This window comes from Megalops cyprinoides, chromosome 10 (genome assembly GCF_013368585.1).
Source record: "Megalops cyprinoides isolate fMegCyp1 chromosome 10, fMegCyp1.pri, whole genome shotgun sequence".
Classification (NCBI taxonomy): Eukaryota; Metazoa; Chordata; class Actinopteri; order Elopiformes; family Megalopidae; genus Megalops; species Megalops cyprinoides.
Genome location: NC_050592.1, coordinates 36,015,011 through 36,038,724, shown reverse-complemented (window position 1 = coordinate 36,038,724; position 23,714 = coordinate 36,015,011). Strand labels below are relative to the sequence as shown.

Sequence of the window (23,714 nt, the reverse complement as noted above, 5' to 3'; positions counted from 1 at the left end):
AGTGTTCTCTGAATGCAGTGATGAGTGCATGAGCCAGCACCCACGCGTCTGTCTGCAGGGTCGCATGACCTGCATACAATAATGCTACCCTTGTGTAGTTCACCTGTGCAGGTACATTGGAGGAGAACAGGAGGGTTCCAGAGTTTAGCCCTGTTCCACTCATTTTAATGAAATGAGGTGCTCTGTATGTAAATTTATGTGCATGTCACACAGTGGTTTCTTCTTCGTGGATGATCATGAAAACAAGAACAATACTACAGGAACACTTGTTTTGTTTTGTTGAGCTCATAATGGGAGTAATCAAAATCCCTTTCTGTCTGCCATATATGGGGAAAGCATTACTTCAGCCTGAAATTTTGTCAGTATTCTTTCTGTGTGAGTGTAGACTCAGCATCTGCTGCTAGCCCTCGTGTTTATTTTCTACGCCACTGCATCTCTCTACTGTTTTTTCTTGGGGTCAGGGAATATATTTTCCAGTGTTTCCCGCAGAGCTCCTGAGCTTTATGGTTTTTATGCTCTGGAAAACATACTCCGCCCAGATGTTTAACAACACAAAAATGCATTATAGCAAATTTTGATTGACTGACTGACTGAGACACTGCAGACCATACACTGATGCACATCAGTTCTCTGAGCTGCAACTGACTCAACTCAGTTATAACTTGGGCATAATACATGCTTTGAGATGTATTACAGTGCATTAACACTTAAAGCCAATTATTTTGCTTTTTCTCTTTCCTTCAATGGCCATCCACCTATGGATCTCTTGCACACAGACTCATACCGATAAACATGCACTCATGGAGTCACACACAGGTGGCACACTTACACTCTCTCCCACACTCATGTACGCACTGTGCAAGTCCACGCACACGCACTGAACGCACCTTCAGGGAACTGTTCTGCATCGTCGTCGAAGATGGCCTCCTTGAGGGCTGACTTGCTGAAGGAGTCTGAGTAGTTAAGGGGATTGTAGTCACGCCCCGCGCGGGGGCTGGAATGGAGCAGAGGCATGGTGTTGAGGAGTGAGGTCTTGTTGTCCAGCGCTGTGCGCACAGAATCCAAGGTGTCTGTGCTGCTGCCCCCAACCCCACCCTACAGCACAGAGAGGGGGCATCAGTGCACAGTTCAGGCTGTGTAAAACATGATAGCAATGCACTGCACAACCCAGAGAAAATGCTGCAACTCTTAACAAACCGCCACAACCCAAAGAAACCACTATAAACCAGAGAAACCATTATGACCAAAAGAAAATGCTGCAACCCAAAGAAACAGCTAAAACCCAAGGAAACTGCTACAACACAAACACTCAACCAAAAAAATGACTGAAAAAAACTTTAAACCTTACTGCATGGTACAATCCTAGTCACATTAGGTAGCCACCTCCCAACACAAAGTTCTCGATAAAAGGAACTGCATTCCCTTACATCAAGGGAAGCTAATCAGCCCATCTAATCAGATAAACATATTCATGTTTTCTTTTTCATAATCTTCTGTTGATTGCACTTGCATCATCTCCTCTTTAGCACTGAGTCAATCTACCTTAATAAGAGGAAGGTGTGTTGTAAAGGCAGGGAGGGGACTCATATCAGGCAGTTTAATAGCCTTCATAGGCATGGGAGAATGAAATTGCTCCAATAATTATGACTTTATGAATTTTCACAGCCATTAGTTTGCAAGGTTTTGTCTACTGAGCTGACAAATAGAAACTCATTCAAAACTGAATGCTTACATAGCATTATGTAGTTGGGTTTTTGCCAAAAGGATTAGTTTTTGATTGACTTGTCATTGTCTTCAATAGGGAAGAACTGAATGGTCCTTAACATGCACTTAACATATTGAGAACCTTTGTTAAGGACTAATTACCAGGAAACAAACCTCCCATCAAAGCTTTGATAGTAAAATGCTGCTTAACATAAAGCTCAACAAATTACACTGGCACTTTATCACTCCAGCCCGCTTCACATGTTAAATGTTTTTTAAATGTATCGGCTAAAACAAAAGTCAGGGTTCCCTCAAAAAAGCAATTCACCCTAAATTCACATAAGACTAAACTGTTAACTCTTGTTGTTAAGGATGGTGGAGATCGCCTTAGCCCACTCCTCAAGGTTAGTGTTTCTTGGTACTGGTGAGCGACTGCTTTGGGTTGCCAGCGCCTTGGCAGAATCCTCCACCACTCCCTGGAAACGCACCGCCTCGCCATCCCCATCCTTCTTGGCATCCCGTGGCAAGGGCTCATTCATGTCCTCCTGGCTGCGCACACTGAAGCTTTGGATGGCCTCTGTCATACCCCGCAGGGAGCTGTAGATGTCATCAGAGTTCATGCTCTCTGTGTCATACTCGAACATGCTGTAAGGGACAGAAGAGTTGTGCACACAGGGACCATGGGCATGGCCATGGAGTGGTTTTTGAAAAATTCACAATTATGCTTAAAACTTTGCTCTGTGTAGTTTTGGTGTTTCACAGTCACCTGATTTATGTTGATCTTGAGTCATTTTGATATAACAGCATTCACAAAATCAGGTAATATTTGTTGTGTCCTTTCCAATAATAATATATTGTCTTACAAACTTGGCTGAAAAGTTTACATAAGGTTCTGATGTCATTGTTTACAGTGTGGTATAGTTGTAAGGAGCAGGGCTTGTAATCCAAAGGTTGCTGGTTCGCTAATTCCCTAGTGGGGCACTGCAGTTGTACCTTTGGTAAAGGTAGCCAACCTGAATTGCGTCAATAAAATATCCGTAAGTATAAATGGATAACGTAAAAATTGTAAGCCAAGCCCTCTCCCTCTCTCTAGCCCACATATCCATGCATCTGTCTCCCTGTCTATATCTGCATCTCTATATTGACTTCATTCTGGGACTTATCTTAAAACCAGTGATGTTTCAGTCAGGCTATGGTTTTGTTTTGACTTGCGTTGTGTTTTCAAGAGTTGGAGTCTATGTTACCCAATTTAAATTTGACCTGAGAGGACAATAACTTGCATACCTGTGTTTCCTCTGTGAAATAATATCAGTAATCAGTAATCAAGGGTATTGATGAATTTGTACATCACTGACATCACAAACAGACATATGAATGTAAATATTACATCACATTAATTGAAAAGTTATGAGAGACTCAAACCAACACACATTTGATGGTTGATAAAACCACTGCTACTGACATACCAGTCTAAGGAGAATGTGAAGATATGGCTGGATAATAGCACTGCAGCTATATTAGATTAATTATCCTGTTAATGTGCAGGTTTTCTTCAGCTGGCAGGGCCTGGTGTGTCACGTGTGCGGGCCACAGGTGTGTCAGGTCCTACCTTGGTGACGGGGTATTCTGCGAGGTGTTGGTGGGGGAGGTAAGCGGACTGGACCAGCTGGCAGGGGAGCGGGGGGTGTGACGGGGGAGAGGGCTGCCCGTTGGCGTCTGCTGGAGAAAGATAAAGACATCCAGATTGAGACAAACAGCTCCATCAACCACAATGGTGTGGACATACTCACTTTAGACAGCTCTATGGTAATTAAAACAACATCAACACTGTGCTGAATTCCACCTTTTTCACAGATGGAGGAATTCACAATATGTAAACTGATACTACATATTACATCATTCCGGACATATGACATATCATAGAGCAAATTTAATAGTGGTGCTCAATTTAATAATTCATTGTCAGTTACCTTGTTTTTGTTGTTACTGTTATTTTCTACTTACCTCTAGGAGAAATGTGTTGGATTTAAGCACAGGGAAATTTTACTGCTCCCTGTGGCCTATGTTACACAGAGTATGGGTGGAGTCCCTTTCATTTACTGCTGTATACCTTATCAGAGCAAAGGCAGAGACATGGGGCTTTAAGGACACTTGAGATTTGGGTAAGGAAGCTACCTGGGAGGGGTTCCCACTGTGGCGCAAGTGGTTCTGTAACAGCTTGGTGGCTCCATCCTGGAAGGTTTTTGGTAAAGCCCCGAGCAGCATGGTGAACTCTGGAGTGTTGAGCTGGAAGAGGGCTATCAGTACAGACTGGGCAGCCTGCAACCAATCAAATGAAAGAAGTACCAGCCAATCATGTTGCTGCATTCGCCAGAATCAGACTATTGATCAAACGACTGGACAAATAAGACTGGGGAAAGACTGAATGGGAAAGCAACAACAAAATGAAACGATCAGTGGTAACTAAGTGTAATCGCCAATCAGAGAGAGAGCGTTGGTGGGGCCCTACCTTCCTGACATCAACGCTTTTGGGCTCAGTGGTCCAGGTGATAATGCGGGACACAGCCAGGCGAGTTTCACTGGAGTTGATGAAGTCTGGGGCATCCATCTGCATGGCCAGTGTCTCTATGTATTTCAAGATGGCGACCTTCACCTGCAACACATTATCGTGGCACACTGTATTACAGTACATTCAATATGCTGTTGAACAGGTAGCCTTCTCCAGGGCCACTGACACAGCACCTATTTTACAAGAGCAGTATGTACAACTGGGCACGTCCTGTAGCAACTCCAAGCTTAAGGGCACACCAGCAGCATTCCACCCAAGATTCAAACCGGCAACCTCTCAGTTGCAAGCATTACATTGCACCGCCAGCCCAAGACAATGTCTGCCTCTCACCACTAACTGCACCCCTGAGCTCATCCTGAGACCCAGTCCTGCAACAGAAAACTCCACGCTACATAGCTGAACCTGACACTCTCAGTATAATGCACATAACCTTCGAAAGAATATAAATGGGAATGAATGATCCACATAGAAACAATTCTTACATTAGCAACATCAAATCACACAGGGTTAACAAATGATGGGAAATGTGGCAACTTAACAAAAAAAAAAACAAATCAACAAAGTTACTATTTAGAGGTGGGCTTCACAGCTAGTAATGTCAGATCCATCATTTTTATGGTGCATTTAGCAATGTAACACAAACAAAAGCCTTTTGACAAGTAACCACAACAATAAGAGCTATTCTTAACAACTGATTTTGCACTAATAAGTTTTGATGGAAATGTAACTTAGGTATTTGAAAAATAAGACGTTTTAAGGGATGGAAAGCAATTATAAATGACTCTGACATGTGCTTTCTGCAGTGACAAACATCTCTGATGTGCTTTGCATGGATGGACAAAAGCTCAGAGCCATTTGAACAACATAATACAATGTGTTTATTTCAGTACTTTTTAAAAATCTCTTAAAACAAGTAAATTTGGGACACCCCGTATATCAACAGGAACATCAGCATTTTGATTAACCTAAATGGTGTCTTCAGGAAATCTTTAACTGTCTAAGGGCACTTCTGAACTAAACCTGGTGGTTTAAAATTAACCATGTAACTCTGAGCCACGCACCACACAAGTATCACTATGTGATGCATTCTTTGTGACTCACTGTTTACTTCTCTTAAAGCAGACTGAATTTGGAAGAGATCTGAATTTTAATTATACACTCAAGAAAACAAAGTTGCTATGCTACATTAAGTTTGTGTTCAAATTATTTATGCATTTTTCGCTAGCCAAAAAATTCAAGCGGTCCACCTTCTTTGACTGAGAGGAGAATGGTCAACATGCAACATAACAGACACCATGTGAACAAAGCAACTGTGTGTGAATGGCTTCCTACAAAATACAGTGACGGTCACATACAAATGCGTTTGACCATTTAAAAAAAAAAGAAAGTGCAAAGAATAAAAAATGACTGCAAGAAGTCATTTCACACAGATAAAAGATGGTGACAAGGAGAAAAGGTAACAGAACAGAGTATCAACAGAGCCGAGCCCCACATTCCACTCCCTGTTAGTATAAGAGCAGACTTATCACTGGCTACTACTACAGGCTGAAGGGGAAGAATCTTGGACAGACAGGACAGAATCCTGGATTCAAGAAGTAGGTCAGAAGACTTGCTGATTAGAGGATGAGAGAGAACATAAAACAAGCCAATCAAACAAATGAGCAGAGAAGCAAATAAGATTCCCTCCTCCCTAGCCAACAAAACTTATCCTCTATCTTTGTTTATTTCTGATTTTCCGTCCATTTTTTTTTCTTTCCTCTTACATTTGGTGCTCTTTAATTATGGTCTCCTCCTGCACAGTTCCATTAAAAGAGCGCGTTATAAAATTGCTTCCCCCATAGCGCCACTGACCTGTACTGCTTGGTTCCACACTTGGATTTGCTCCTGCAGTGTGCAAGCATGGCGCCTGGGGTTTCTGTGGCAGTGGGGAAGCAATTTTATACCGGCCCCGTGCCTGCAACAAGACCTCCGCGCAGGCTTCAGAGAGAGAGAGGAAAGGGTGTCAATTACTAGCAGAGACACAGGAGCAGACTGAAAAAAGAGGGAGGTGGAACGTGTGAATGGCAGACCAGGCAAACCAGCCAGGAGGAACAGTGGATTGGACGAAAGGAGGAGCAGAAGAGAATGAAGCACTGCAGAGCTATAGTTTTTGCAGTTGGGGAGGACGGGGAGGGGGAGGTGGGGTTTGGGGAAGGGTGCTTTCTAACAACAGACACTACCGGGCCACAGCATTCTGCGTTAGTATGACCACAAGCAGCACGAAGCAGAAGGCACAAAGCTCTTCTGCCATGGCGAACAATGTTTTTTCCGCAAATTTTCCTAATGTGTTTTGCATTCTCTGTGTGGACATAGCAGGAAGAGACAGCAAGAAAAGCTAGCAGAGACATTAAGTATTGATTTGAGGTGATATGTTGTGAGATTCTCACCAGAGATGAACAAATTCATTGCAACAGATGCTTACAGACCTCAACTGTGGAAACAGGTCAATACCAAGCATGTGAATATTCCTACTCATGAAACGTTTTAGTTGCAGGTCACTACTGACTAAAGGATCATCAGATACGCAATTGACACAGCTAAGGAAGGTTGTATCTTCAGTGCCTGCAATGCTGAAGATCAGATCTGACAACATAAATATTCTGTCCAAATAGTTTTTCTTCAGACAAAAAAAGCACTTAGTGAGAGGAGAAATTTAAGAGTTTAATCTCAAAATTTGGCATGCCGTATCTATATAGAGGCCAAAATTAATATAAAGAGTATTCAGAGACCAGAAATTTGAAATCCATCATCCTTTAGCTTGCTAACATATCTAGGCAAGATTTCAGCACTCAAGTCTGAAAATAATAAATCATCTTAGTAGGTCGATTATGGGAAGAAATACTTTTACTTGATTCAAAGGAGCAAATAAAATATCTGCACATGGATATCTCACAAAGAATCAGACATGCAATCTTCTTCACTTAATATAGTTTATCTGACTTAAAACTATGTAGACCAGTTAAAAGATGACAGTGCAAATGCAATATACAAGACTGACCCAAAGGCCACCTAAGATCATCAAAAAACATTCCAGAGAGGAACTCATTTGTCATTGTAATGTCAACCCAGCAGCCCTTTGTGGACACCACAAGCCCAAAGGACAAGCATCTGACACCAACCCTGATGATGGCCAACAACACCCTCGCGACTATCATTCAAAGCCATTACCACATAGTCATGCTTCAACTCAAACAGATCTCAACCTCTTATCTTCCACCCCATTTTCCCTCCTGTCTAGAAGATGGAAGATATGCCTATGTAAGCCAAACTAGCACGGAGGGCTATCAGTGCTTGTATTTCAATTGTTCAATTCTTTCTCTTCTTACAAGTTGATAAAAAGAAAAAAAAAAGGCACCATGCACTGACCTTGCCCTTCACCAAATGCGGAGCACTGGACAAGGTTCTCCCCCTGCAGTAAATCTGACATTTGACCTTTGATTTAGCCTGGTTACACATCCTTCCTATGGATCCGGCCCCTGATGCAGCTTGAGGAGCACAAAGACTGTGTTTCCGGAGGGAAAAGGATCAGTGGGCAGCTGTGTCCCACCTCTAACTGTACTCACCTTCAGGTTGGGAGTCTGAGTCTGGTCTACAGTGAACCTCATCAGGATGGTGAATTGCAGGTCATTGGGGAATGACTCCCTGTGGAGGGGAAGTGACATCAGTGAGAGGCATGGCAGTGACCAACAGCTATTCTAGACCCTTCCGTCAGTGACCAGGTGAAAACTGTTAACAGGTGAAGGATTTCAAAATATTTCTTGTAAGTGCTGCATGTTGAATGCATTTTGGGAGAATGCTTAAACAGAACTAAAAGTCCATAAATTGAGACCCATGCTCCTGCTAAACTACCTTGGTAAATGATGTATTCTACTTATTTATCTGTACAGTGCATGTCTATATCATCAATGCATCACATTTTGACATTTCACTCTAAACCTAGAACAGCTTGGTCTTTTACTGAAGCAATTCCAGTGTAACAACAAAATTTCTTAAGTGTGCAAACTTTCATTGGGTCCTTCCTTGCCCATTATACTTCCATCATGTTGTATAATTTGACATCACATTAGGTAGCTTTCTGCCACAGTAAAATATCCAATCTAACTAACTAGCACATGGGCATCAGTGAATTACAGAAAAAACATCCACCAAATGTCAAAGAGCAAATGAATGTCCACCAAATACTGATAACATGTTATTGTTGAGCTAGCAAACACAGTAGCTAATTAACCATTTATCAATTGCTTAATAATCAGGCAAGTTTTTTGATTAAACTTTAATTAGCCATTGCGCCAGTTGGCAATGAAGGTTCAGTTGACATTTGATGTAAAATAACATGATGCAAAAGAAACACAAAAAGGGTCATAAGGACCTGAGAAAAGTATGTCATCACATTGGCAGAAACTTACTCTAGTAAACTAAATATGCATCCCAGACTGTGCCTTACTGAACCCTGCCCATGGTGTACACCACCTACCTCGTGACATCCAGGGCCTTCTGGACCTTGGCCTGCACGGAGCCCAGCAAGTCAGCCCCCATCTTCTTCAGCAGCTGGGTTAGCAGGACGAAGAGCCAGTCCTGCAGGTCGTCCTTGTGCACCTGAATGAAGTCCACCAATGTCTCCAGGAACATGCTAAACACCTATGAGGGAGTGGGGGGAGGCAGGATGAGGACAGATAGGACACAGAGTCACTTGGGCCATAGTGGAGGCCCATGTGCGTCCGTGGAGAGACAGCTGTACAGAGCGAGAGAGGGTCATGCTATGCAGTGAAGCGAGCCCCTTCCAAACCCCTCACGCCCCCACACCCCACCCCCGACTCCCCACCGCCCACAGTTATCAGCGTTAGGCACCTGCAGAGAGACGCTGCTATTAAAATGGTGCTACATGCAGGAAAGTCCATTCCAAAAGCACAGAAAAAAATTAAAATGCAATCAATGCAAAAATAAATTCATGATGTTTGGTGGCAATTTTAGGCTGTTACATCAACCAATAAATTAACATCAGCGGCTGGTCCCAATAAATTCTAAAAATATACCCATAGAATCTGCCAAGTACTTAAAAAAGGGTGAAAATACACACACTAATTACTATTTATATGCAAAACTACAAACGCAAGTTTATCAGCTGACTTTAAAATACATTAGTAAAACACTTCACAATTTCTATGTTTCTGACTACACATGCATTTCCCTCATTCCATAAACAGCCTATGAAAACATACTGTTAAACATGGAATGGCTAGAATTGTGTTATATTTTTAGCTACTATGGCAAACGATGGCAAAGACAGTGACAACTGTGGTGAGAAAAACATCACCAAACAGTGTGCAGTTTGGAGTGCAGCAGTTTTGGAAGTGATGAGAAGAGATGAGAACTGATGCCATTCACAGATTTCACCACATTCTCACCAAGACAACTCACATTTTCAACACACCTCTCCATTTATTCAGCTTTTTTACTGGAGGCATGGAGGTAGCTAAAGCTTTATGTCCAAATTTCTGGTAGAAAATATACAATAAATATAATACAAACATAGACATACAATTTATGCTATTACATCAAACCACAAGAGTTTATTTCTGTGGTACAACATATATAGCTGGATACACATACTTGCTACTTGTATTGTATGAATGGTAAAGTTATTTGAACTACTGCACAATTATTCAACATTATTTTACCAAAATAGTAGCATTATTATTTTTGCACATTATGTAAGTAAATATTTGGGCCGGTGGTGTTGCTTGCAATCTGCTTGGTGTATGCTTTGTAGGTGAAGCCACTTTCTGCTAACTTAGAAATACATCTTGACTTTATCTGAGAGCTTAAAAGTAAACCTGAAAAATATTCACATACCCGTGTTCTGAATGTGACGTCACAAAAAAAAAAATATTCACAACCTGCTGATGCTGCTCTGCTGTCCTTCGCATCTGCGAACTGCAATTGTGACTAAGGAGTAATAGTTAAATAAATCTTAGATAAAAAAAAATAAATGAATTTAAAAATGAATAAATAAAATAAAGACATAAATAAATAAATATGAGTAAATGTTGGATTACAAGTTTGCAGCTGTCATTGTATTTATGTAAATATCAATCTACACATTTGTGAATTTTTTTTGTAACTTCACATTCAGAACACGGGTGTGTGAATATTTTCTATGAGTGAAAATTTCAACATACAAGTTCACATTTTTTCTACAAGTGATAATTTAAACATACGAGCTCAGATTTTTGTTCCACAAGTTCTCACATTGTATTCTACAAGTTCTTAAAATCAAGTCTACAAGCTCTCGCATTTTGCAACATATTCACTTTCATAGATACCCTACTAAACAAATAATTTTAAAAGATAAAAAGGAAGGGAAGAATAGTTTAGAATTGTACATATTATGACCAAGACCTAACAGCATTACGCTTTTGTTACAGAAATGGCTAATTGCACCAAACATCATGGACAATACATCGCTGTTCTGGGCAATGAAATGTCAGTGTATTAGTGAGCACTCCTAATGCGGCAGATTTCTCATTTGTTCTGAGACTCGGAGCATTTCATTAACCCCACAGGGCTTTCCAGAAGCAACCAGGTAATGGAGATTAAAAACAAAGTTAATTTCACAACCATGCGAGGGGATGACAAATATTTAACAAACTTACTCTCTACAGAGAGTTCCACAACAGGGGGAAGTGCATGCAAAAGAGAGATAAATACACCAATTAGTTTCTGTGTGTAAAACCTACAATGAAAAAACTCCAGCTGTCTTCAAATACATGGTACTCTGTTAATCTCTGCCAGTGAGACATAATGACAAAAACTGTGGAACAAAGCAAGCGTAAAAAGGTAATACCATGGTAGGTGTGTGGAAATTCTCTCTGATTTGGCAAAGAAAACATATTCAAACCTGACAGAGGTGATAAGGACAAAGTTTGCTTCAAACATTCAACTGAACAAAGCCCGCAGTGAGCCCTCGCTTCGCTGACGTAATTCTCAAAATGTACGGCTTCCTGCTACAGTATGTTGCACATGTGCTCTCATTTTGAAAATACAGGCACCTTAATACCATTACCTTGTAGCTTATGGCTGGTGTCTACTACCTGGTCACTGACAGCTTTATGTGAGACAGGTTCCTGCTTTGTTATATAATTTCTCCATTTCTGCTGTTCAGACAAGATTGCCAGTGAAAGGAAGTGTAAATTTAGGATGTGAGACAAATCAGAAATCTATTGTTATTTTTTAAAAAGACTGCAATGTAACAGGGAATGTCACCCACAGGAATGTCGGACATGACATGTTCTAAGAGAATGTAGTTACCAGGCATATTTCTCAATTTCTCTTAATTCAGCTTGGACACTAGGATTTGTATGATGTTCCGTGTTGTGCACTGTTATGCTCGTTTATCACAACTAGAGCAGATAGAGCAGTATGTAAAAAACACTGCATGCATGCTTTCCTGTACAACTCCCATTTAAAACTGAAAATGGCTGCTGTTATGTTGTCTTCAGCTTTGCTACAGTTTAAATGTTAAACATTGTGCCACTATCAGTCAAGTGGTAAACTTTTAGATGAGTTTTACAAGTCAGAAGTGAAATAGTGCAACAGTATAGCTAATACAAAACTAAAAGAAGTGTTGTGTGCAACAGTGTAATGCAGAGCTAGAGTGATTGGATTGTTCAGAGAAACCCATTTAACCTGACTTGAAAACTGAAACTGTAGTCACACAGACATGGTCGTTCAGCTATGGGATGAAAGGTAAGAGTTCACCGGGAAGGCAAGGAGAAAAGGAAGGCAACAGTAAAAGTGAATGGTACCTTATACGAGGCTGAGCTTATACCGGACTCTGCCGAGACACAGCCCCTCGTTGAGAGATGGCCCCTCCCAACTTCTAGCTGGAAGTCAAATTTTTAACTGTTGAATTGCCTGCTTTGGTCAGCCAATCACACATCAAAACCACAGTCTCATGCAGCCTGTAGCCCATCGACCGTACAGCAGCGGTGAGAGATGGTTAGTAGTTTTGTGCTACGGTACCAATCTCAATGTGTTACTCATGCTTTCTGGGTGGTATGTTGTGTGTGTGCTGGGGGAGAGCGGGTGGATTTAGCTCTAAGCAGCATGATGTCTGATCAGCGCACTCTGATCTGACAGGCTATTAGAGCTCCCCAGGCCCCTGGGATGTTATGCACAACCTAGTCAGGCTCATCACCATGCCTGGTGATATCTAGTGATGAACATGGCGCTGTTAATGTGGGGAACTGGTCCAGTCTACTTCGGCAGAATCCGGTATATGAATCATTGGGTAGGGTGAGCAGGTTCAGCCTCGCGACGGAGAGGGGTATGCACCTTGCTGTGGGGATCAGCGAACATCCTGGTGAAGATCTCACAGAGTCTCTTCAGCTCCACACGACTGCAGGAGAAACATGAGTCAGACCCTTCCTGTAGCTAAGCACAGCTAATACTAGCTGGACAACAACAGGGGCGGCAGTGAGGGAGCACCTGAGGGTCCTCTGGTTCTTCAGCAGGCTTTGCAGGCCCATGAGTCCCTCCTTCCTCTCGGACCAGTTGGTGCTGGCACAGCGGTTCAGCACCTCAGCCACATCCTCCGTCTGCCGCATGTAGGTGGGAATGCTGCCGTTGCGTGAGCTGTAGGAACGCTCTGAGCAGGCACTGGACGCGTCGCTGTTGGCGTCGTCGTCTGAGTACATACCATACGTCTCGTACCTCCTCCTGGCAGGCTTCCTCTGCAAGGACACAGATCCAAAAGAGAGGAGTCACAACCAATAACCCAGACTGGGAGGAACACTGGGGAGGAGTGATAACCAATAATCTACAGTGGGAGGAGCAAAAGGGCCAGGATCATTGCCAATATCCTAGAAAAGGCTGAGCAAAAGTCAGAGAGGGCCAACCAACAGGATGGGGTCACAATCAATAAACAGCTCACTGAAGAAAACCTTTCAGGCTCCCAAATTTGCTCTACTCTCAAGTAGTTTTAAGTGAATGAATAACACACGTGCTAGAATGTTAGAACCGTGGAGGAGGAGGTAACATAGGTAAGGATACTTTGTACAGTTGTTAATTAGTTATGTTAAAATTCTATGGATAGAATTCAAAGCAGTCACAAAAAATTCTGACCGCTATCCTAACCTATCTGTGGCAGAGAGATACCTTCTTTGCATCCCAGCAACCTCAACACCTGCGGAGCGGATTTTTTCTAAAGAGGGATTCATTGTCAGCAAAGCGAGAAGCTCACTTATGCCAGAAAATGTAAACAAACGTGTTCTTGGCCCAAAACACTAAACGAGTGAAGGAATAAACAAGAGCAGGCGTAACCTCCTTCCTGAAGGAGTCTTTGTTCTTATTTTTCGTCCACAGACTTAGCCTATATATCCTTAACACGTGACTTCCGCAATCGTGGACTATATTTTGGTAAGACAGCCGATGACTCTTCTGACTAATCAATCTCCGTTATTATAAGAATATATTATAAGAATTTTATTTATTTTTCTAAACAATTCAAGCATAGTTTGAATTTAGCATAGACCATAGGTTTACAAGATGTTGGTTTTCATTAGGCCTATAATTTATTGCATGTCAGACACTGGATTCTTTATGCTGATGCTCTTATGTTTATTAAATAATGTCTATTAAAGAGTGTTAAACTGAAAAAAAATATGACTTGCAGTTTCTCATATCCATCATCTCTTTATTCATATTAATGAGTAGAAGGCAGAGTATCCCGAAACAACAGGCCAAAACTATGATGTCACGTCACAGACATTCGAAGCTTCATTCAAAAAAGGTTGGCTAAAATTCGATTGGCAAAAAATGGCATTTGATACAGCCCTAGCAGTGTGTAAGGTTATCTAGCTTGCTACATTATAGAGACATTATAGAGACCTATATCTTACTGTTGGCACTGTATCCCTATAACAATATTAAAATCAATTGTAATAAAGAGGACAAGTTAAAGTAAAAACAGGTGACATCACTATGTCACTGCTTGCAAGTGACAGGGAGTGTGTGTGTGTGTATGTGTGTGTGTGCGTGCGTGCATGAGTGCATGCATTTTGGGAGTCAACATATTCTATGCAACCCTTACACAAGCAAGAAACCAAAAACAAAAAAAAAAAAAAAAATCAGTACCTTGTTTCTCATGTCTCCTAACAGCTGACAGCATTAAGAAACACAGTGAGTCGAGTTAGTTAAGAGTCTGGGACCATTACTGATGACACACATAAGCCACTCTCAGAACACAGAGAGACAAAAATACTCAAGATTGTTTTGTCATTAATATAATCATGCAGTCAATCTACATAAGATGGGATGGTCTGAAAAACAAAAAAGCTTTACATAGACAAACAGGCCAAGTTGCTCACACATACAGATCATGTCCATACACTGACATCTGGAATGCACAAAAACAGCCATGTCAGGATGGTTTTGCCCACATTACCTCAAATGATAAAGGGGCACTGCTGCAGATTAATGCTAACAGTTGCTCCCTCTATTCATACAGGTAAATCTGCCTTGTGTTGTCTCCTTTCCTCTTGTTACACATACACATCATACTTGCATGTGTAGCCAAGCATGTTTCGCTGCTAAAAGGCATTACCTTTTACATGACTGTCAGACTGATGTTTCCATGTGTATAGACTCACTTTTAAAGAATATATAATTGTACACGTAAGTAACTAGGCCTTGTTATATCTGAGTGCAGCTTATCTGACAGAATGATACTAAGCAGATGTATATTCACAAAAAAGCCAATGTAAAAGAAAATGTAAAGAGAGATGCATACACACACAATAAACAATGGACCAATGTGCACAGAGAGACAGTAATATTATACCCACTGCAAAGGAAGTAAAGCTTGGTCATCTCAACATCTGACAATGGTAATATGTTAACACGTGTGAATCTGTGAGGGTGAACATATTTCGGTGTGTGATTGAGTTAGTGAGTGTGTGTGTGTGTGTGTGTGTGTGTGTGTGTGTGTGTGTGTGTGTGTGTGTGTGTGTGTGTGTGCGCGCACGAGTGTGAGCATGTTTGGTTGTTTGAGTGAGTTAGCAAGTGTGTGTGTGTGTGTGTGTGTGTGTGTGAGCAAGCATGTTTGGGGAAGCATGTCTGGGTTTGTGGCAGTAAGTACCAGCGCATCGGCCAAGGCCTCCTCTACATCAGAGCCAGTGTTGAGGACCCGCATGGCACTGACTGAGGACGACAGCCTGCTAGACGGGCCAATCCCATACCCAGAGCCTGGGGAGAGAGAGAACAGCTCTACTGACACAGTATCACACACTTACACACACACAACCCTACTGATATATCACACACTTACATACAATAACACATACAAACTGTAATAACAATCATAATACTGTGTCTCTCTCTCACACACACACACACACATCTAATGACACGATATCACACAGTAACATACATGAATACACAACGCGCGTGCCCACACACATGCACTCACTCGCACACACAAGCGCACTTCTAGTAACATTCTTAACATCACACACTGACATAACCACACAAGCATAAATGTATACTAGGGATGTCAAGAGAACCGATACTTCGGTACAAAGTCGATGCCAAAATTCTGAAAACGTGACGGTACTCGTTTGTATCAGGGATATTAGTCTGGACCTGACGGGGGCAGCATATACGCCTGTTTGTTTTTCAGTACTCGTTGCTTTTATTACTCATTCTACTTAGTGATGTATTTGTATGGAGCACCATCATACTAAAAAATTCCTTGTTGGGGCAACCTACTTGGCAATAAACTAAATCCTGAAGTGTTCTAGTCTGCCATTAAAATGCCACAAGAAGAAGACGAACACTTGGAAGATGGCGACAAGTGCAGCTGCAGCGACAGCTCCGCCTCAACTCGTCAAAAAGAAAAACAGTAAGAGTTGTGTATGGAAGTACTTTGAGTTCGAGGCGGATCATCAGGGATAAATAACAAAAACCAGTATGCAAACGGTGCCATCGAACTTTTCAGATGAAAGGAAGAAACACTTCCAATTTAGCGAAGCACTTCAAAGACAGACACCCAGATTCATTCAAAGAATTCAAGGTGAGTGAGTTTCAATTCATGTTAACGTTACATTAACAACGTATCCAAAGTGTTGTCCTTGCTATCCTGAAATACACGTTACCATAATTTTTGTTTGAGACAGCTGGCATTGCTGTGTAACCAACTATGTTCCATACGACGTTTGCAGTGGCTAAACGCTAAAGGCTACCGTGTTTAGGCTAACGTAATGTAACCATAGCTTGTAATAGTAGGCTACCGTCCTTACCGTTCAGTCTGTGTCATCTGTCATCAAAATATAACGCTAGCGTTTTAAATAAATATTTCCGGACTAATGGTCTGTCACCATGTCAGTAAATTTAAACTACTGTTTGAGTATATAGAGGTGTGTGTGTGTTAGTACATTGTATGTGCAGCCTCTGCTGTTTTCTTACAGTCATTGAGCTATACGTGATAACTGAAATCTCATAATTTTCCTTTCACAGTATCAGCCAGAGGAGGATGTGGACCAGGAGAGGCAGGAGCAAAGTCAGCAAACACATACACAGCCAACCATATCAGAAGCTTTTCAGAGGCACAGAAAATACCATGCCACTGTTCTTTTTTGTAATGTTAATAGTTGTTTCTTTTTGTTATTATATATAGACCTATTTATTATTTCCATATTTTTTTCCATATCTTGGCCAGGCACTGCAATTGAAATGCTGTACCATCATAAAAAGTTGATTGTTTGTAATTAAGCACAGTATTGTTTGTTTTAAATACTTGAAGGCTACATGCCACTGTTGTTTTTTGTAATGTTCAAATGTTTTTAATAAAGGAGTGTATGTTGAAGTACATGGGATTTATTGTTTTGTGTTTGTTTTTTACCGTGGTATCGAATTGGGTATCGAGAATCATGGAATTTCACCTGTATTGGTATCGACTACTAAATTTCTGGTATCGTGACATGCCTAATGTATACACTATATTAGTTACTATATAAATATAGAAACACACATGACAATTCTACACACTGTCTGTACAAATACGTAAACTTAAGATCACACTCTGTACTCAAAGTAGCAAATGCTATATGCTAACATCACATTTACAATGACACAGAAACACAGACACCACATCTCTGCATACTATCTGCATTCATACATACATTTAACACACACACACACACACACACACACACACACACACACACACACACACTCACACACACATCAGGGGTCAAGGATCACACTATGTTTACATGTCAGGCATAGAGAGTGCTAAAGGACAGCTCTGAAACATGCCCTCACTGGCTCAGCAGAGAAACTCCAAATCTAAAACTGCATTAACAGGCTGCATCACAACACATGACATCATGATGCTCCACATGGAGGTCCGACACTGACGTGGGCCATGTACGCCTCATTATAGAGTCATTATACACAAATAAATAAATTACGTTACTACATCACAGTCAACCCTGGCTGACACCCTCAGGAACTGATCTGGCCTGGCAGATACAGCAGGATTGGGTCTCACTCACTGGCCCACACACAGTCATATTCATCCAAAAGAAATATAAATACACAAAAAAGAAAATAGAAAATAATAGAAAAGAGCTGGATGACTACAATGACCATTCAAATGAAACCCACAGGACATGTTGTGCTAACCAAGAGATTTAAAGGACTTAAAGGAAAGACACTGCTTTTTACACGTTTAGAGTGAGGATGAAGACGCACACTGCGTAAAGCTACAACTGCCTTCCTTAATCAAAATACGCATGTCTGTTTACAGGGGAAAATTCCACAAGAGGAGAAAAGTTAAGTAATTCTGTTCTCCTCTACTGTATTCTATTGTATACTGTATTGTATTTCTGCTCTCCCCTGCCCCTCAGATGCAGTTGTGGCTTTCTGCAGCAGTGAACAGAAATCAAATAGCTGTGATGAAAAAAAAAATGACACAACGTCAGAACTGAGAGGGATGATATGAGCAGGCATGCTTTGCTGAACGAAGCCAAATCAAAGTGGGGGGGGGCAATGAAAAGGCGACTTCTCTACAGATAGTGCAACCAGACTTCACCTGCCGCCCCGAAGGCGTCAGGGGTGTGGAGGGTCCCCGTGGATCGGGAATGGTGTCGCGAAGCTGGAACGGAGAACCAAACAGAGACGTGGCCCATTAGGAGCAGAGTGGCACAGCGCAGTGCCAGAGCCACATGACAGCACCCCAAACTCAAGCCCTTTAAATACTTACTGCTGACCAGCTGCTACAACTGTCGCCCCTGTACCTCTGTCACGTGTATTCCAAATTCTGTAGAGCCACAAGGCCTTCATTAAAAGCCATCTCTTATGAAGCACAACCCTGCCTAGCAAACCAATTTTTACACTTGTATTTCACTATCTGCTAATAATATGAATATGAGTATGACTACAAATATGAAAAGAGTTCATTCAAATTGGCATTTCAGGCATTTTTTTTATGACCTATGCTGATCCAGGCAACGGCAGAGTTCACAGCTATGGTACCAGTGCTGGGAAGGCAATGGATCCACTCAAACAGAAAAGACAATCCAGGGAGGTTTAGGAAGGCTTGGTAAATAAAGCAGCCAGTGACAATAAGTCTTGGAAATGAAAGACCAGGAGAGTTCAGGAAATCACAGTGCATTTGACGCATGGACAAATTGAAAACTCTTTTATATGCGGGTTCAGGGACACAAAATGGTAGCAGTGACTATTTCCAGCTGCAGCTCTTTGTACCTCTATTTTAAGTCAAGAGTTGCAGGGAAGTGGGAAACACTAAAAATTAACACTAAAAATATGTTTTTTTTTTTTTTTTAATCCAAGAATTTTTTTAATTCAAGCACTGCAGACAAAATCCCTCATACACTTTTACCCATCATCGCATTTGGTTGAGAAACAGAAAACAAGTGGAGTGAAAATGTTCAGAAAGCAACTGCCACTTCAATGGCATAACCGTTTAAGCAACTCTCACTTTCCATAAAATGTTTGTATATGTAACCAAAGTCTGAAAAAGGGGGGGTTTTAAAATATTAATCTGAGTACCATATGAACAGTTAGCCTCCACACAGCAGGCTTCATGCTTTTTAAGGTTGGTTGCTGTGGAAACAAATCTGATTGTAATCTTGAAACGCTGTTGTAGGACCACTATCTAACTTCAGTGGCTAACTGATCACTTAGTCATCAGTGTTCACCCTACTTCCTAGCTTGGATCAACAGTAGCTGCAGAAACAACCACCCTGTAAGCATTGTTTGCTTAATCAGCAAGCACTGTTATTCATAGTGCTCATGGTTTAAAAAATCTGAACCAATTAGACAGACAAATTACACCTAATAACCTACAAAAAAATCAACAAATAAAACTATTAAACAAGACAAACACTGATTGAAACTTAGTACTGAGTGTATCCATATTAGATGTTGCACATAATCTGGGCTTGTTCATACCTGAACACATTTCCTTTAAGATCACAAGTCCTTTAGTGATCTATAATTTGGCTACAGACCCCAACAGCATCACAGCCATGGTGTGAAGCAAGTATGCAAGACTTCAGATATTTTTGTAACGTCAGACATACAAAGTTTCTTCTTGTCCTTCATCTGCTGGCAAACTTTTTTACTGGGATTCAAAGTGGCCAGTGCTCTCAGAACTCGCTACAGTTTATTCCAAAGTAACACACATACCTTCACAATCACTACAATCAACTTCCTTCTGGACTAAACCGAGGCTTGAAACTTCTTAATAGTTCCCTCCTCTCCCTGTGATACCAAATCTTAAGTTGCACCTGTCACTCGTAACTCACAGCAGATGTGGCTTAGAGTCCTGCTAATGGCTCCTGATTGGGTCTTTTCATTACGGGCCTGATAGCTCCCAGCTGAGGTAAGACCGTGGAGGCACAGCCAAGAGTTCAACAGATCAAGGCCAACATGACTTTATCGATGGAATTGGTAGCTGGTGGCCTTAAGTCAATATCAACCATTCCTGGATGGTTTGTTGTAAGGAAGCAGGGCAGGTTTTTTGGTACCTGTTAACCCCTAAGATGCAAATGCCCCCGAGGGAAGGTAACCGGGTGGGGGGGGCGGCTGGCTTTACTCACCGAGAGGCTGGAAAGAGCGAACAGGGCTTGTGTCCCTGCTGCTCTCACGGCTGGCCTCCCGGCTGCACCCCTGGCTCATGCTAGGCCGAGGGATTCGGCTTCCTCGTGCTAGCGAGAACCCAAGATAGTGGAGCAGAGAGCAGTGGCATATAGAAACACACAGAGAGAAAGAGAGAAACACAACAGTCATAAGGCTCAGACACTGGACAGGAGAAAAGAACATGTACTTCACACCAAAAGCACTGCAGCCCCTTGTCTGCCATGGTCAAACAAATAAAGAGGGGTTCCTGCAACTGACCTATGGGGAACGCCAGCAGCTGAACAGGAGGAAGTGTGTGTGGTGTGAGAACAAATAGAGCTAAAGCAGCCTGGGCACACACTCAGGGGAGTCTTCCATTTACCGTGACCATTGACCTGCTTTTGATGAGAAGGGAGCCACACTAGCTTATATTCAGGAGGATATTTTTTAGAGCATGGATGCAGACAAACACCATCACACATACAAAGCAGGTGACTGACACGAGAACACTAAAGAGTTATGACAGCGGTCAAGAAGAATTTTAGACAGTGTCCAATGATATTTACATGTTTATTTCAGTTCAAAGCTAAATGCAAAGCTATTCAGTCGAAGCACCCCCCCCCTACTTAAAATCCTCTCAATTTATCATCAATTTAAAAACAAACAATCCTCTGTGGGATTATCTGTCACTAAAAAGACAATTTAAGTCTGTAGAAAAAATTGACATGTGAATGTCGTTTATAGCTGGGATGAGTGACGTGCAGAGGATTCTACTGGAAAATACATAAACAGACCTAAATCTTGCCATGATTTCTGAATAAATGTACTATCAAAGGAAAAGGTTTGTCCTTCTGTCCTCTGAAATACATAGCAACTGAAGAATGAATTATTTCAATGAACAGGACTTTTAGCATGTATGAAATTGCCTGCAAAACTGAATTTCAAGCACAATTTTGCTGATCACATTCAACAACATGGTCATCCATATGCTCTTCTCAAAATGCCTATGGTCTGTCTAATGAAGCCAAGTTGTAAACATCAAGAGGTTTTGTGCATCAAATTGTTATGTCCTCAGCACAACAGAACACTGGGTCAACAGTTCCTAGATGAAGAGGTGGGTGGAGAGACGCAGCATATTGAGATGTCTCATCAGGAAATCACTCAGGAAGTGGGGCTCATATGTTGTGATGAATCTGGTATAAACTCTACTGTGTGCCACACTTATCTATTGCATCTGGTTGACTGATGTCAAAAAAGCACATTTACTTTTGCACAATGAAAAACTATCTTTGGACACCCTACTGGTGTCTCAACGACTGGTTCAACTAAAAGACATTTGCTGCAGAATGCAAATCCTGTTTAGTGAATAAAGGACAATACAAAACACCAATTGAGCAAAAGTGTTGTTAATAAACAACAGGATCTGGCAAACATTTGTAAAGTGGACCAAGCAACAAGACATAATAGTAGCCAGTCCACTGAGCGTTAGAACTGATAGTAATAAAATGCAAGTGCTAATCCTGAAATCACAACATGGGTCTGTCTGAGCTACAATGAGAGACAAACACAAATGGATTCTGGCAAATTAAGTGAAATGCACTCACTACATGGGAACACAGCAACATGGCGGCTACTGTTCATTTAGCGTTTAGGGAACTGAAGTACACCTTACCTCCTCTGCTTGCGCCATTGTAGATTTGACTGTGGTTTGATGGTGCTTCACGAGAGAGTAAAGTATAGGTCAGGTTAGAAAAACAGTCTGATGGAACACTTCCAAGTACATAGCTGACCTAAATGAATTTCCAAAACAGAACAGAATGTTCACACCTGTAATGAAAAAGCCACACTGCCAAAGACCTGTCATAGAGGGCCTGTAGCACCCATCACACTCAATGTGATGCCCAAATCAAAATAACTACTGAATGGGTGCCTGGGGTTAACCCTTCCCTCCTCTTGAAAAAGGAAAACCCAGTTATAAAGAACAAAGGAAGCTTAATGAGGTGATCAGACCATTCAGCCTAGACAGATTCATCATTTACAATGCATTGGCACTTGCTTTGTTAAAAAGGATGTATAAAACAAGCAAAATTTTTATACTTTCTAGATTACATTTCTTGCAGAGGACCAAAAGGGAATTTCAAGGACCGGTAGTAGTTTTACATTTTAAGTAGAAAAAAATCTATACAGCGTCCTTTCCTATCCTTATCCAATTAACATATTTTTAAATGGTTACATGCAGGACAGACAAAAGGGGAATCTATGGGTGATCAAATGAGTCCGTTAAATGATTAATCACTATTAATTTGCACAGGTAAAATAAATAAACTAATCACCACTGCTCTGGTAAATGAGCATCTGTTCACCACTGTACAGTAATTTGCCTTGGTGGGGACCAAAAAAAAAAAAAAAAATTATTCAGCTCCAACTGGCTTGTAATTTGCCCTGATAAATCTGCTCACAGGGAGAAGGCAGTAATGAAGAGACACATATGAAGACAAAATGCAGCAGAGGCAGGAGAAGGCTGGGTATATTTTTATTAGGTCTAAAAAAAAAAAACAAAAGAAAACAGACAGGGTGGGGGCTGCACATGGAGTGGGTGGGGTTTGGGTGGGGAAATGAGTCGCAGTAGGCAGGGCTTGACAGATGAGAGACAGGAGGTTTTGCTCTCGGCACAGCGACGGGTCCTTACCTACAGAGAGCCGGGTGGGGCTGGAGTCACGGCTGCAGCCCTGGCTTCGCGGGATGCGGCTGCGGCGGTGGGCGGAGCCTGGGCCCGTCAGAACACGCTGGGTGCCTGAGTTTACCGTGCTGAGGGCAGTGCTGGCCAGGACCCGGCCAGGCGACCCCGACCTGCTGCCCGCTGTGGAGAGATGGAATGGATCAGAATCCGCAGCGGCACTGCTGGCAAAAAAACACGTAGTATGAGGGGGGGAGAAGTTTAGGAGTGACACTATATGTTCACTATCAGCTGGAAATAGCACAGACATTGCTCCCCTCAGCACTTTTTCTTGCATTTTTAGTGTAACTGCTTGTAACTGTGTAAATGCTTCCGCATTTGAAATGTTTTAACACTTTTCATCCTGTTAACTAGGGCTGCAACTAACGACTATTTTAATAGTCGAATAACCTATCAATTATTGAAACAAATAATCGACTAATTGGATTCTGAATCACACAATTACTCAATGGTTCTTATCTATCAGCTTTTAAATTTAACATGAGGTTGTTTTAGGCATATGCTAACAAACAATAAAGACAA

General features: G+C 41.6%; 1 protein-coding gene across 20 annotated transcripts in view; it reads right to left on the bottom strand.

Annotated features, from left to right (window-relative positions):
- The window catches only part of LOC118784368 (CLIP-associating protein 2-like), a 151,072-nt gene that overhangs the window by 2,883 nt on the left and 124,475 nt on the right, over positions 1 to 23,714 (bottom strand). For 7 of the 20 annotated variants that reach the window (XM_036538581.1, XM_036538585.1, XM_036538583.1 and 4 more), the window contains 17 exons: positions 23,145 to 23,315; positions 22,128 to 22,172; positions 20,437 to 20,544; positions 18,405 to 18,467; positions 15,450 to 15,556; positions 14,447 to 14,470; positions 12,800 to 13,044; positions 12,647 to 12,710; positions 12,118 to 12,195; positions 10,966 to 10,968; positions 8,787 to 8,950; positions 7,876 to 7,954; positions 4,214 to 4,357; positions 3,880 to 4,023; positions 3,314 to 3,423; positions 2,193 to 2,349; positions 888 to 1,095 (listed from right to left, as the gene is read on the bottom strand). In XM_036538581.1, coding sequence (XP_036394474.1) covers positions 888 to 1,095; positions 2,193 to 2,349; positions 3,314 to 3,423; positions 3,880 to 4,023; positions 4,214 to 4,357; positions 7,876 to 7,954; positions 8,787 to 8,950; positions 10,966 to 10,968; positions 12,118 to 12,195; positions 12,647 to 12,710; positions 12,800 to 13,044; positions 14,447 to 14,470; positions 15,450 to 15,556; positions 18,405 to 18,467; positions 20,437 to 20,544; positions 22,128 to 22,172; positions 23,145 to 23,315 — 1,914 coding nt within the window. The remainder of the gene's footprint in view (positions 1 to 887; positions 1,096 to 2,192; positions 2,350 to 3,313; positions 3,424 to 3,879; positions 4,024 to 4,213; positions 4,358 to 7,875; positions 7,955 to 8,786; positions 8,951 to 10,965; positions 10,969 to 12,117; positions 12,196 to 12,646; positions 12,711 to 12,799; positions 13,045 to 14,446; positions 14,471 to 15,449; positions 15,557 to 18,404; positions 18,468 to 20,436; positions 20,545 to 22,127; positions 22,173 to 23,144; positions 23,316 to 23,714) is intronic. The other 13 variants (XM_036538589.1, XM_036538597.1, XM_036538598.1 and 10 more) reach the window with 5 other exon arrangements.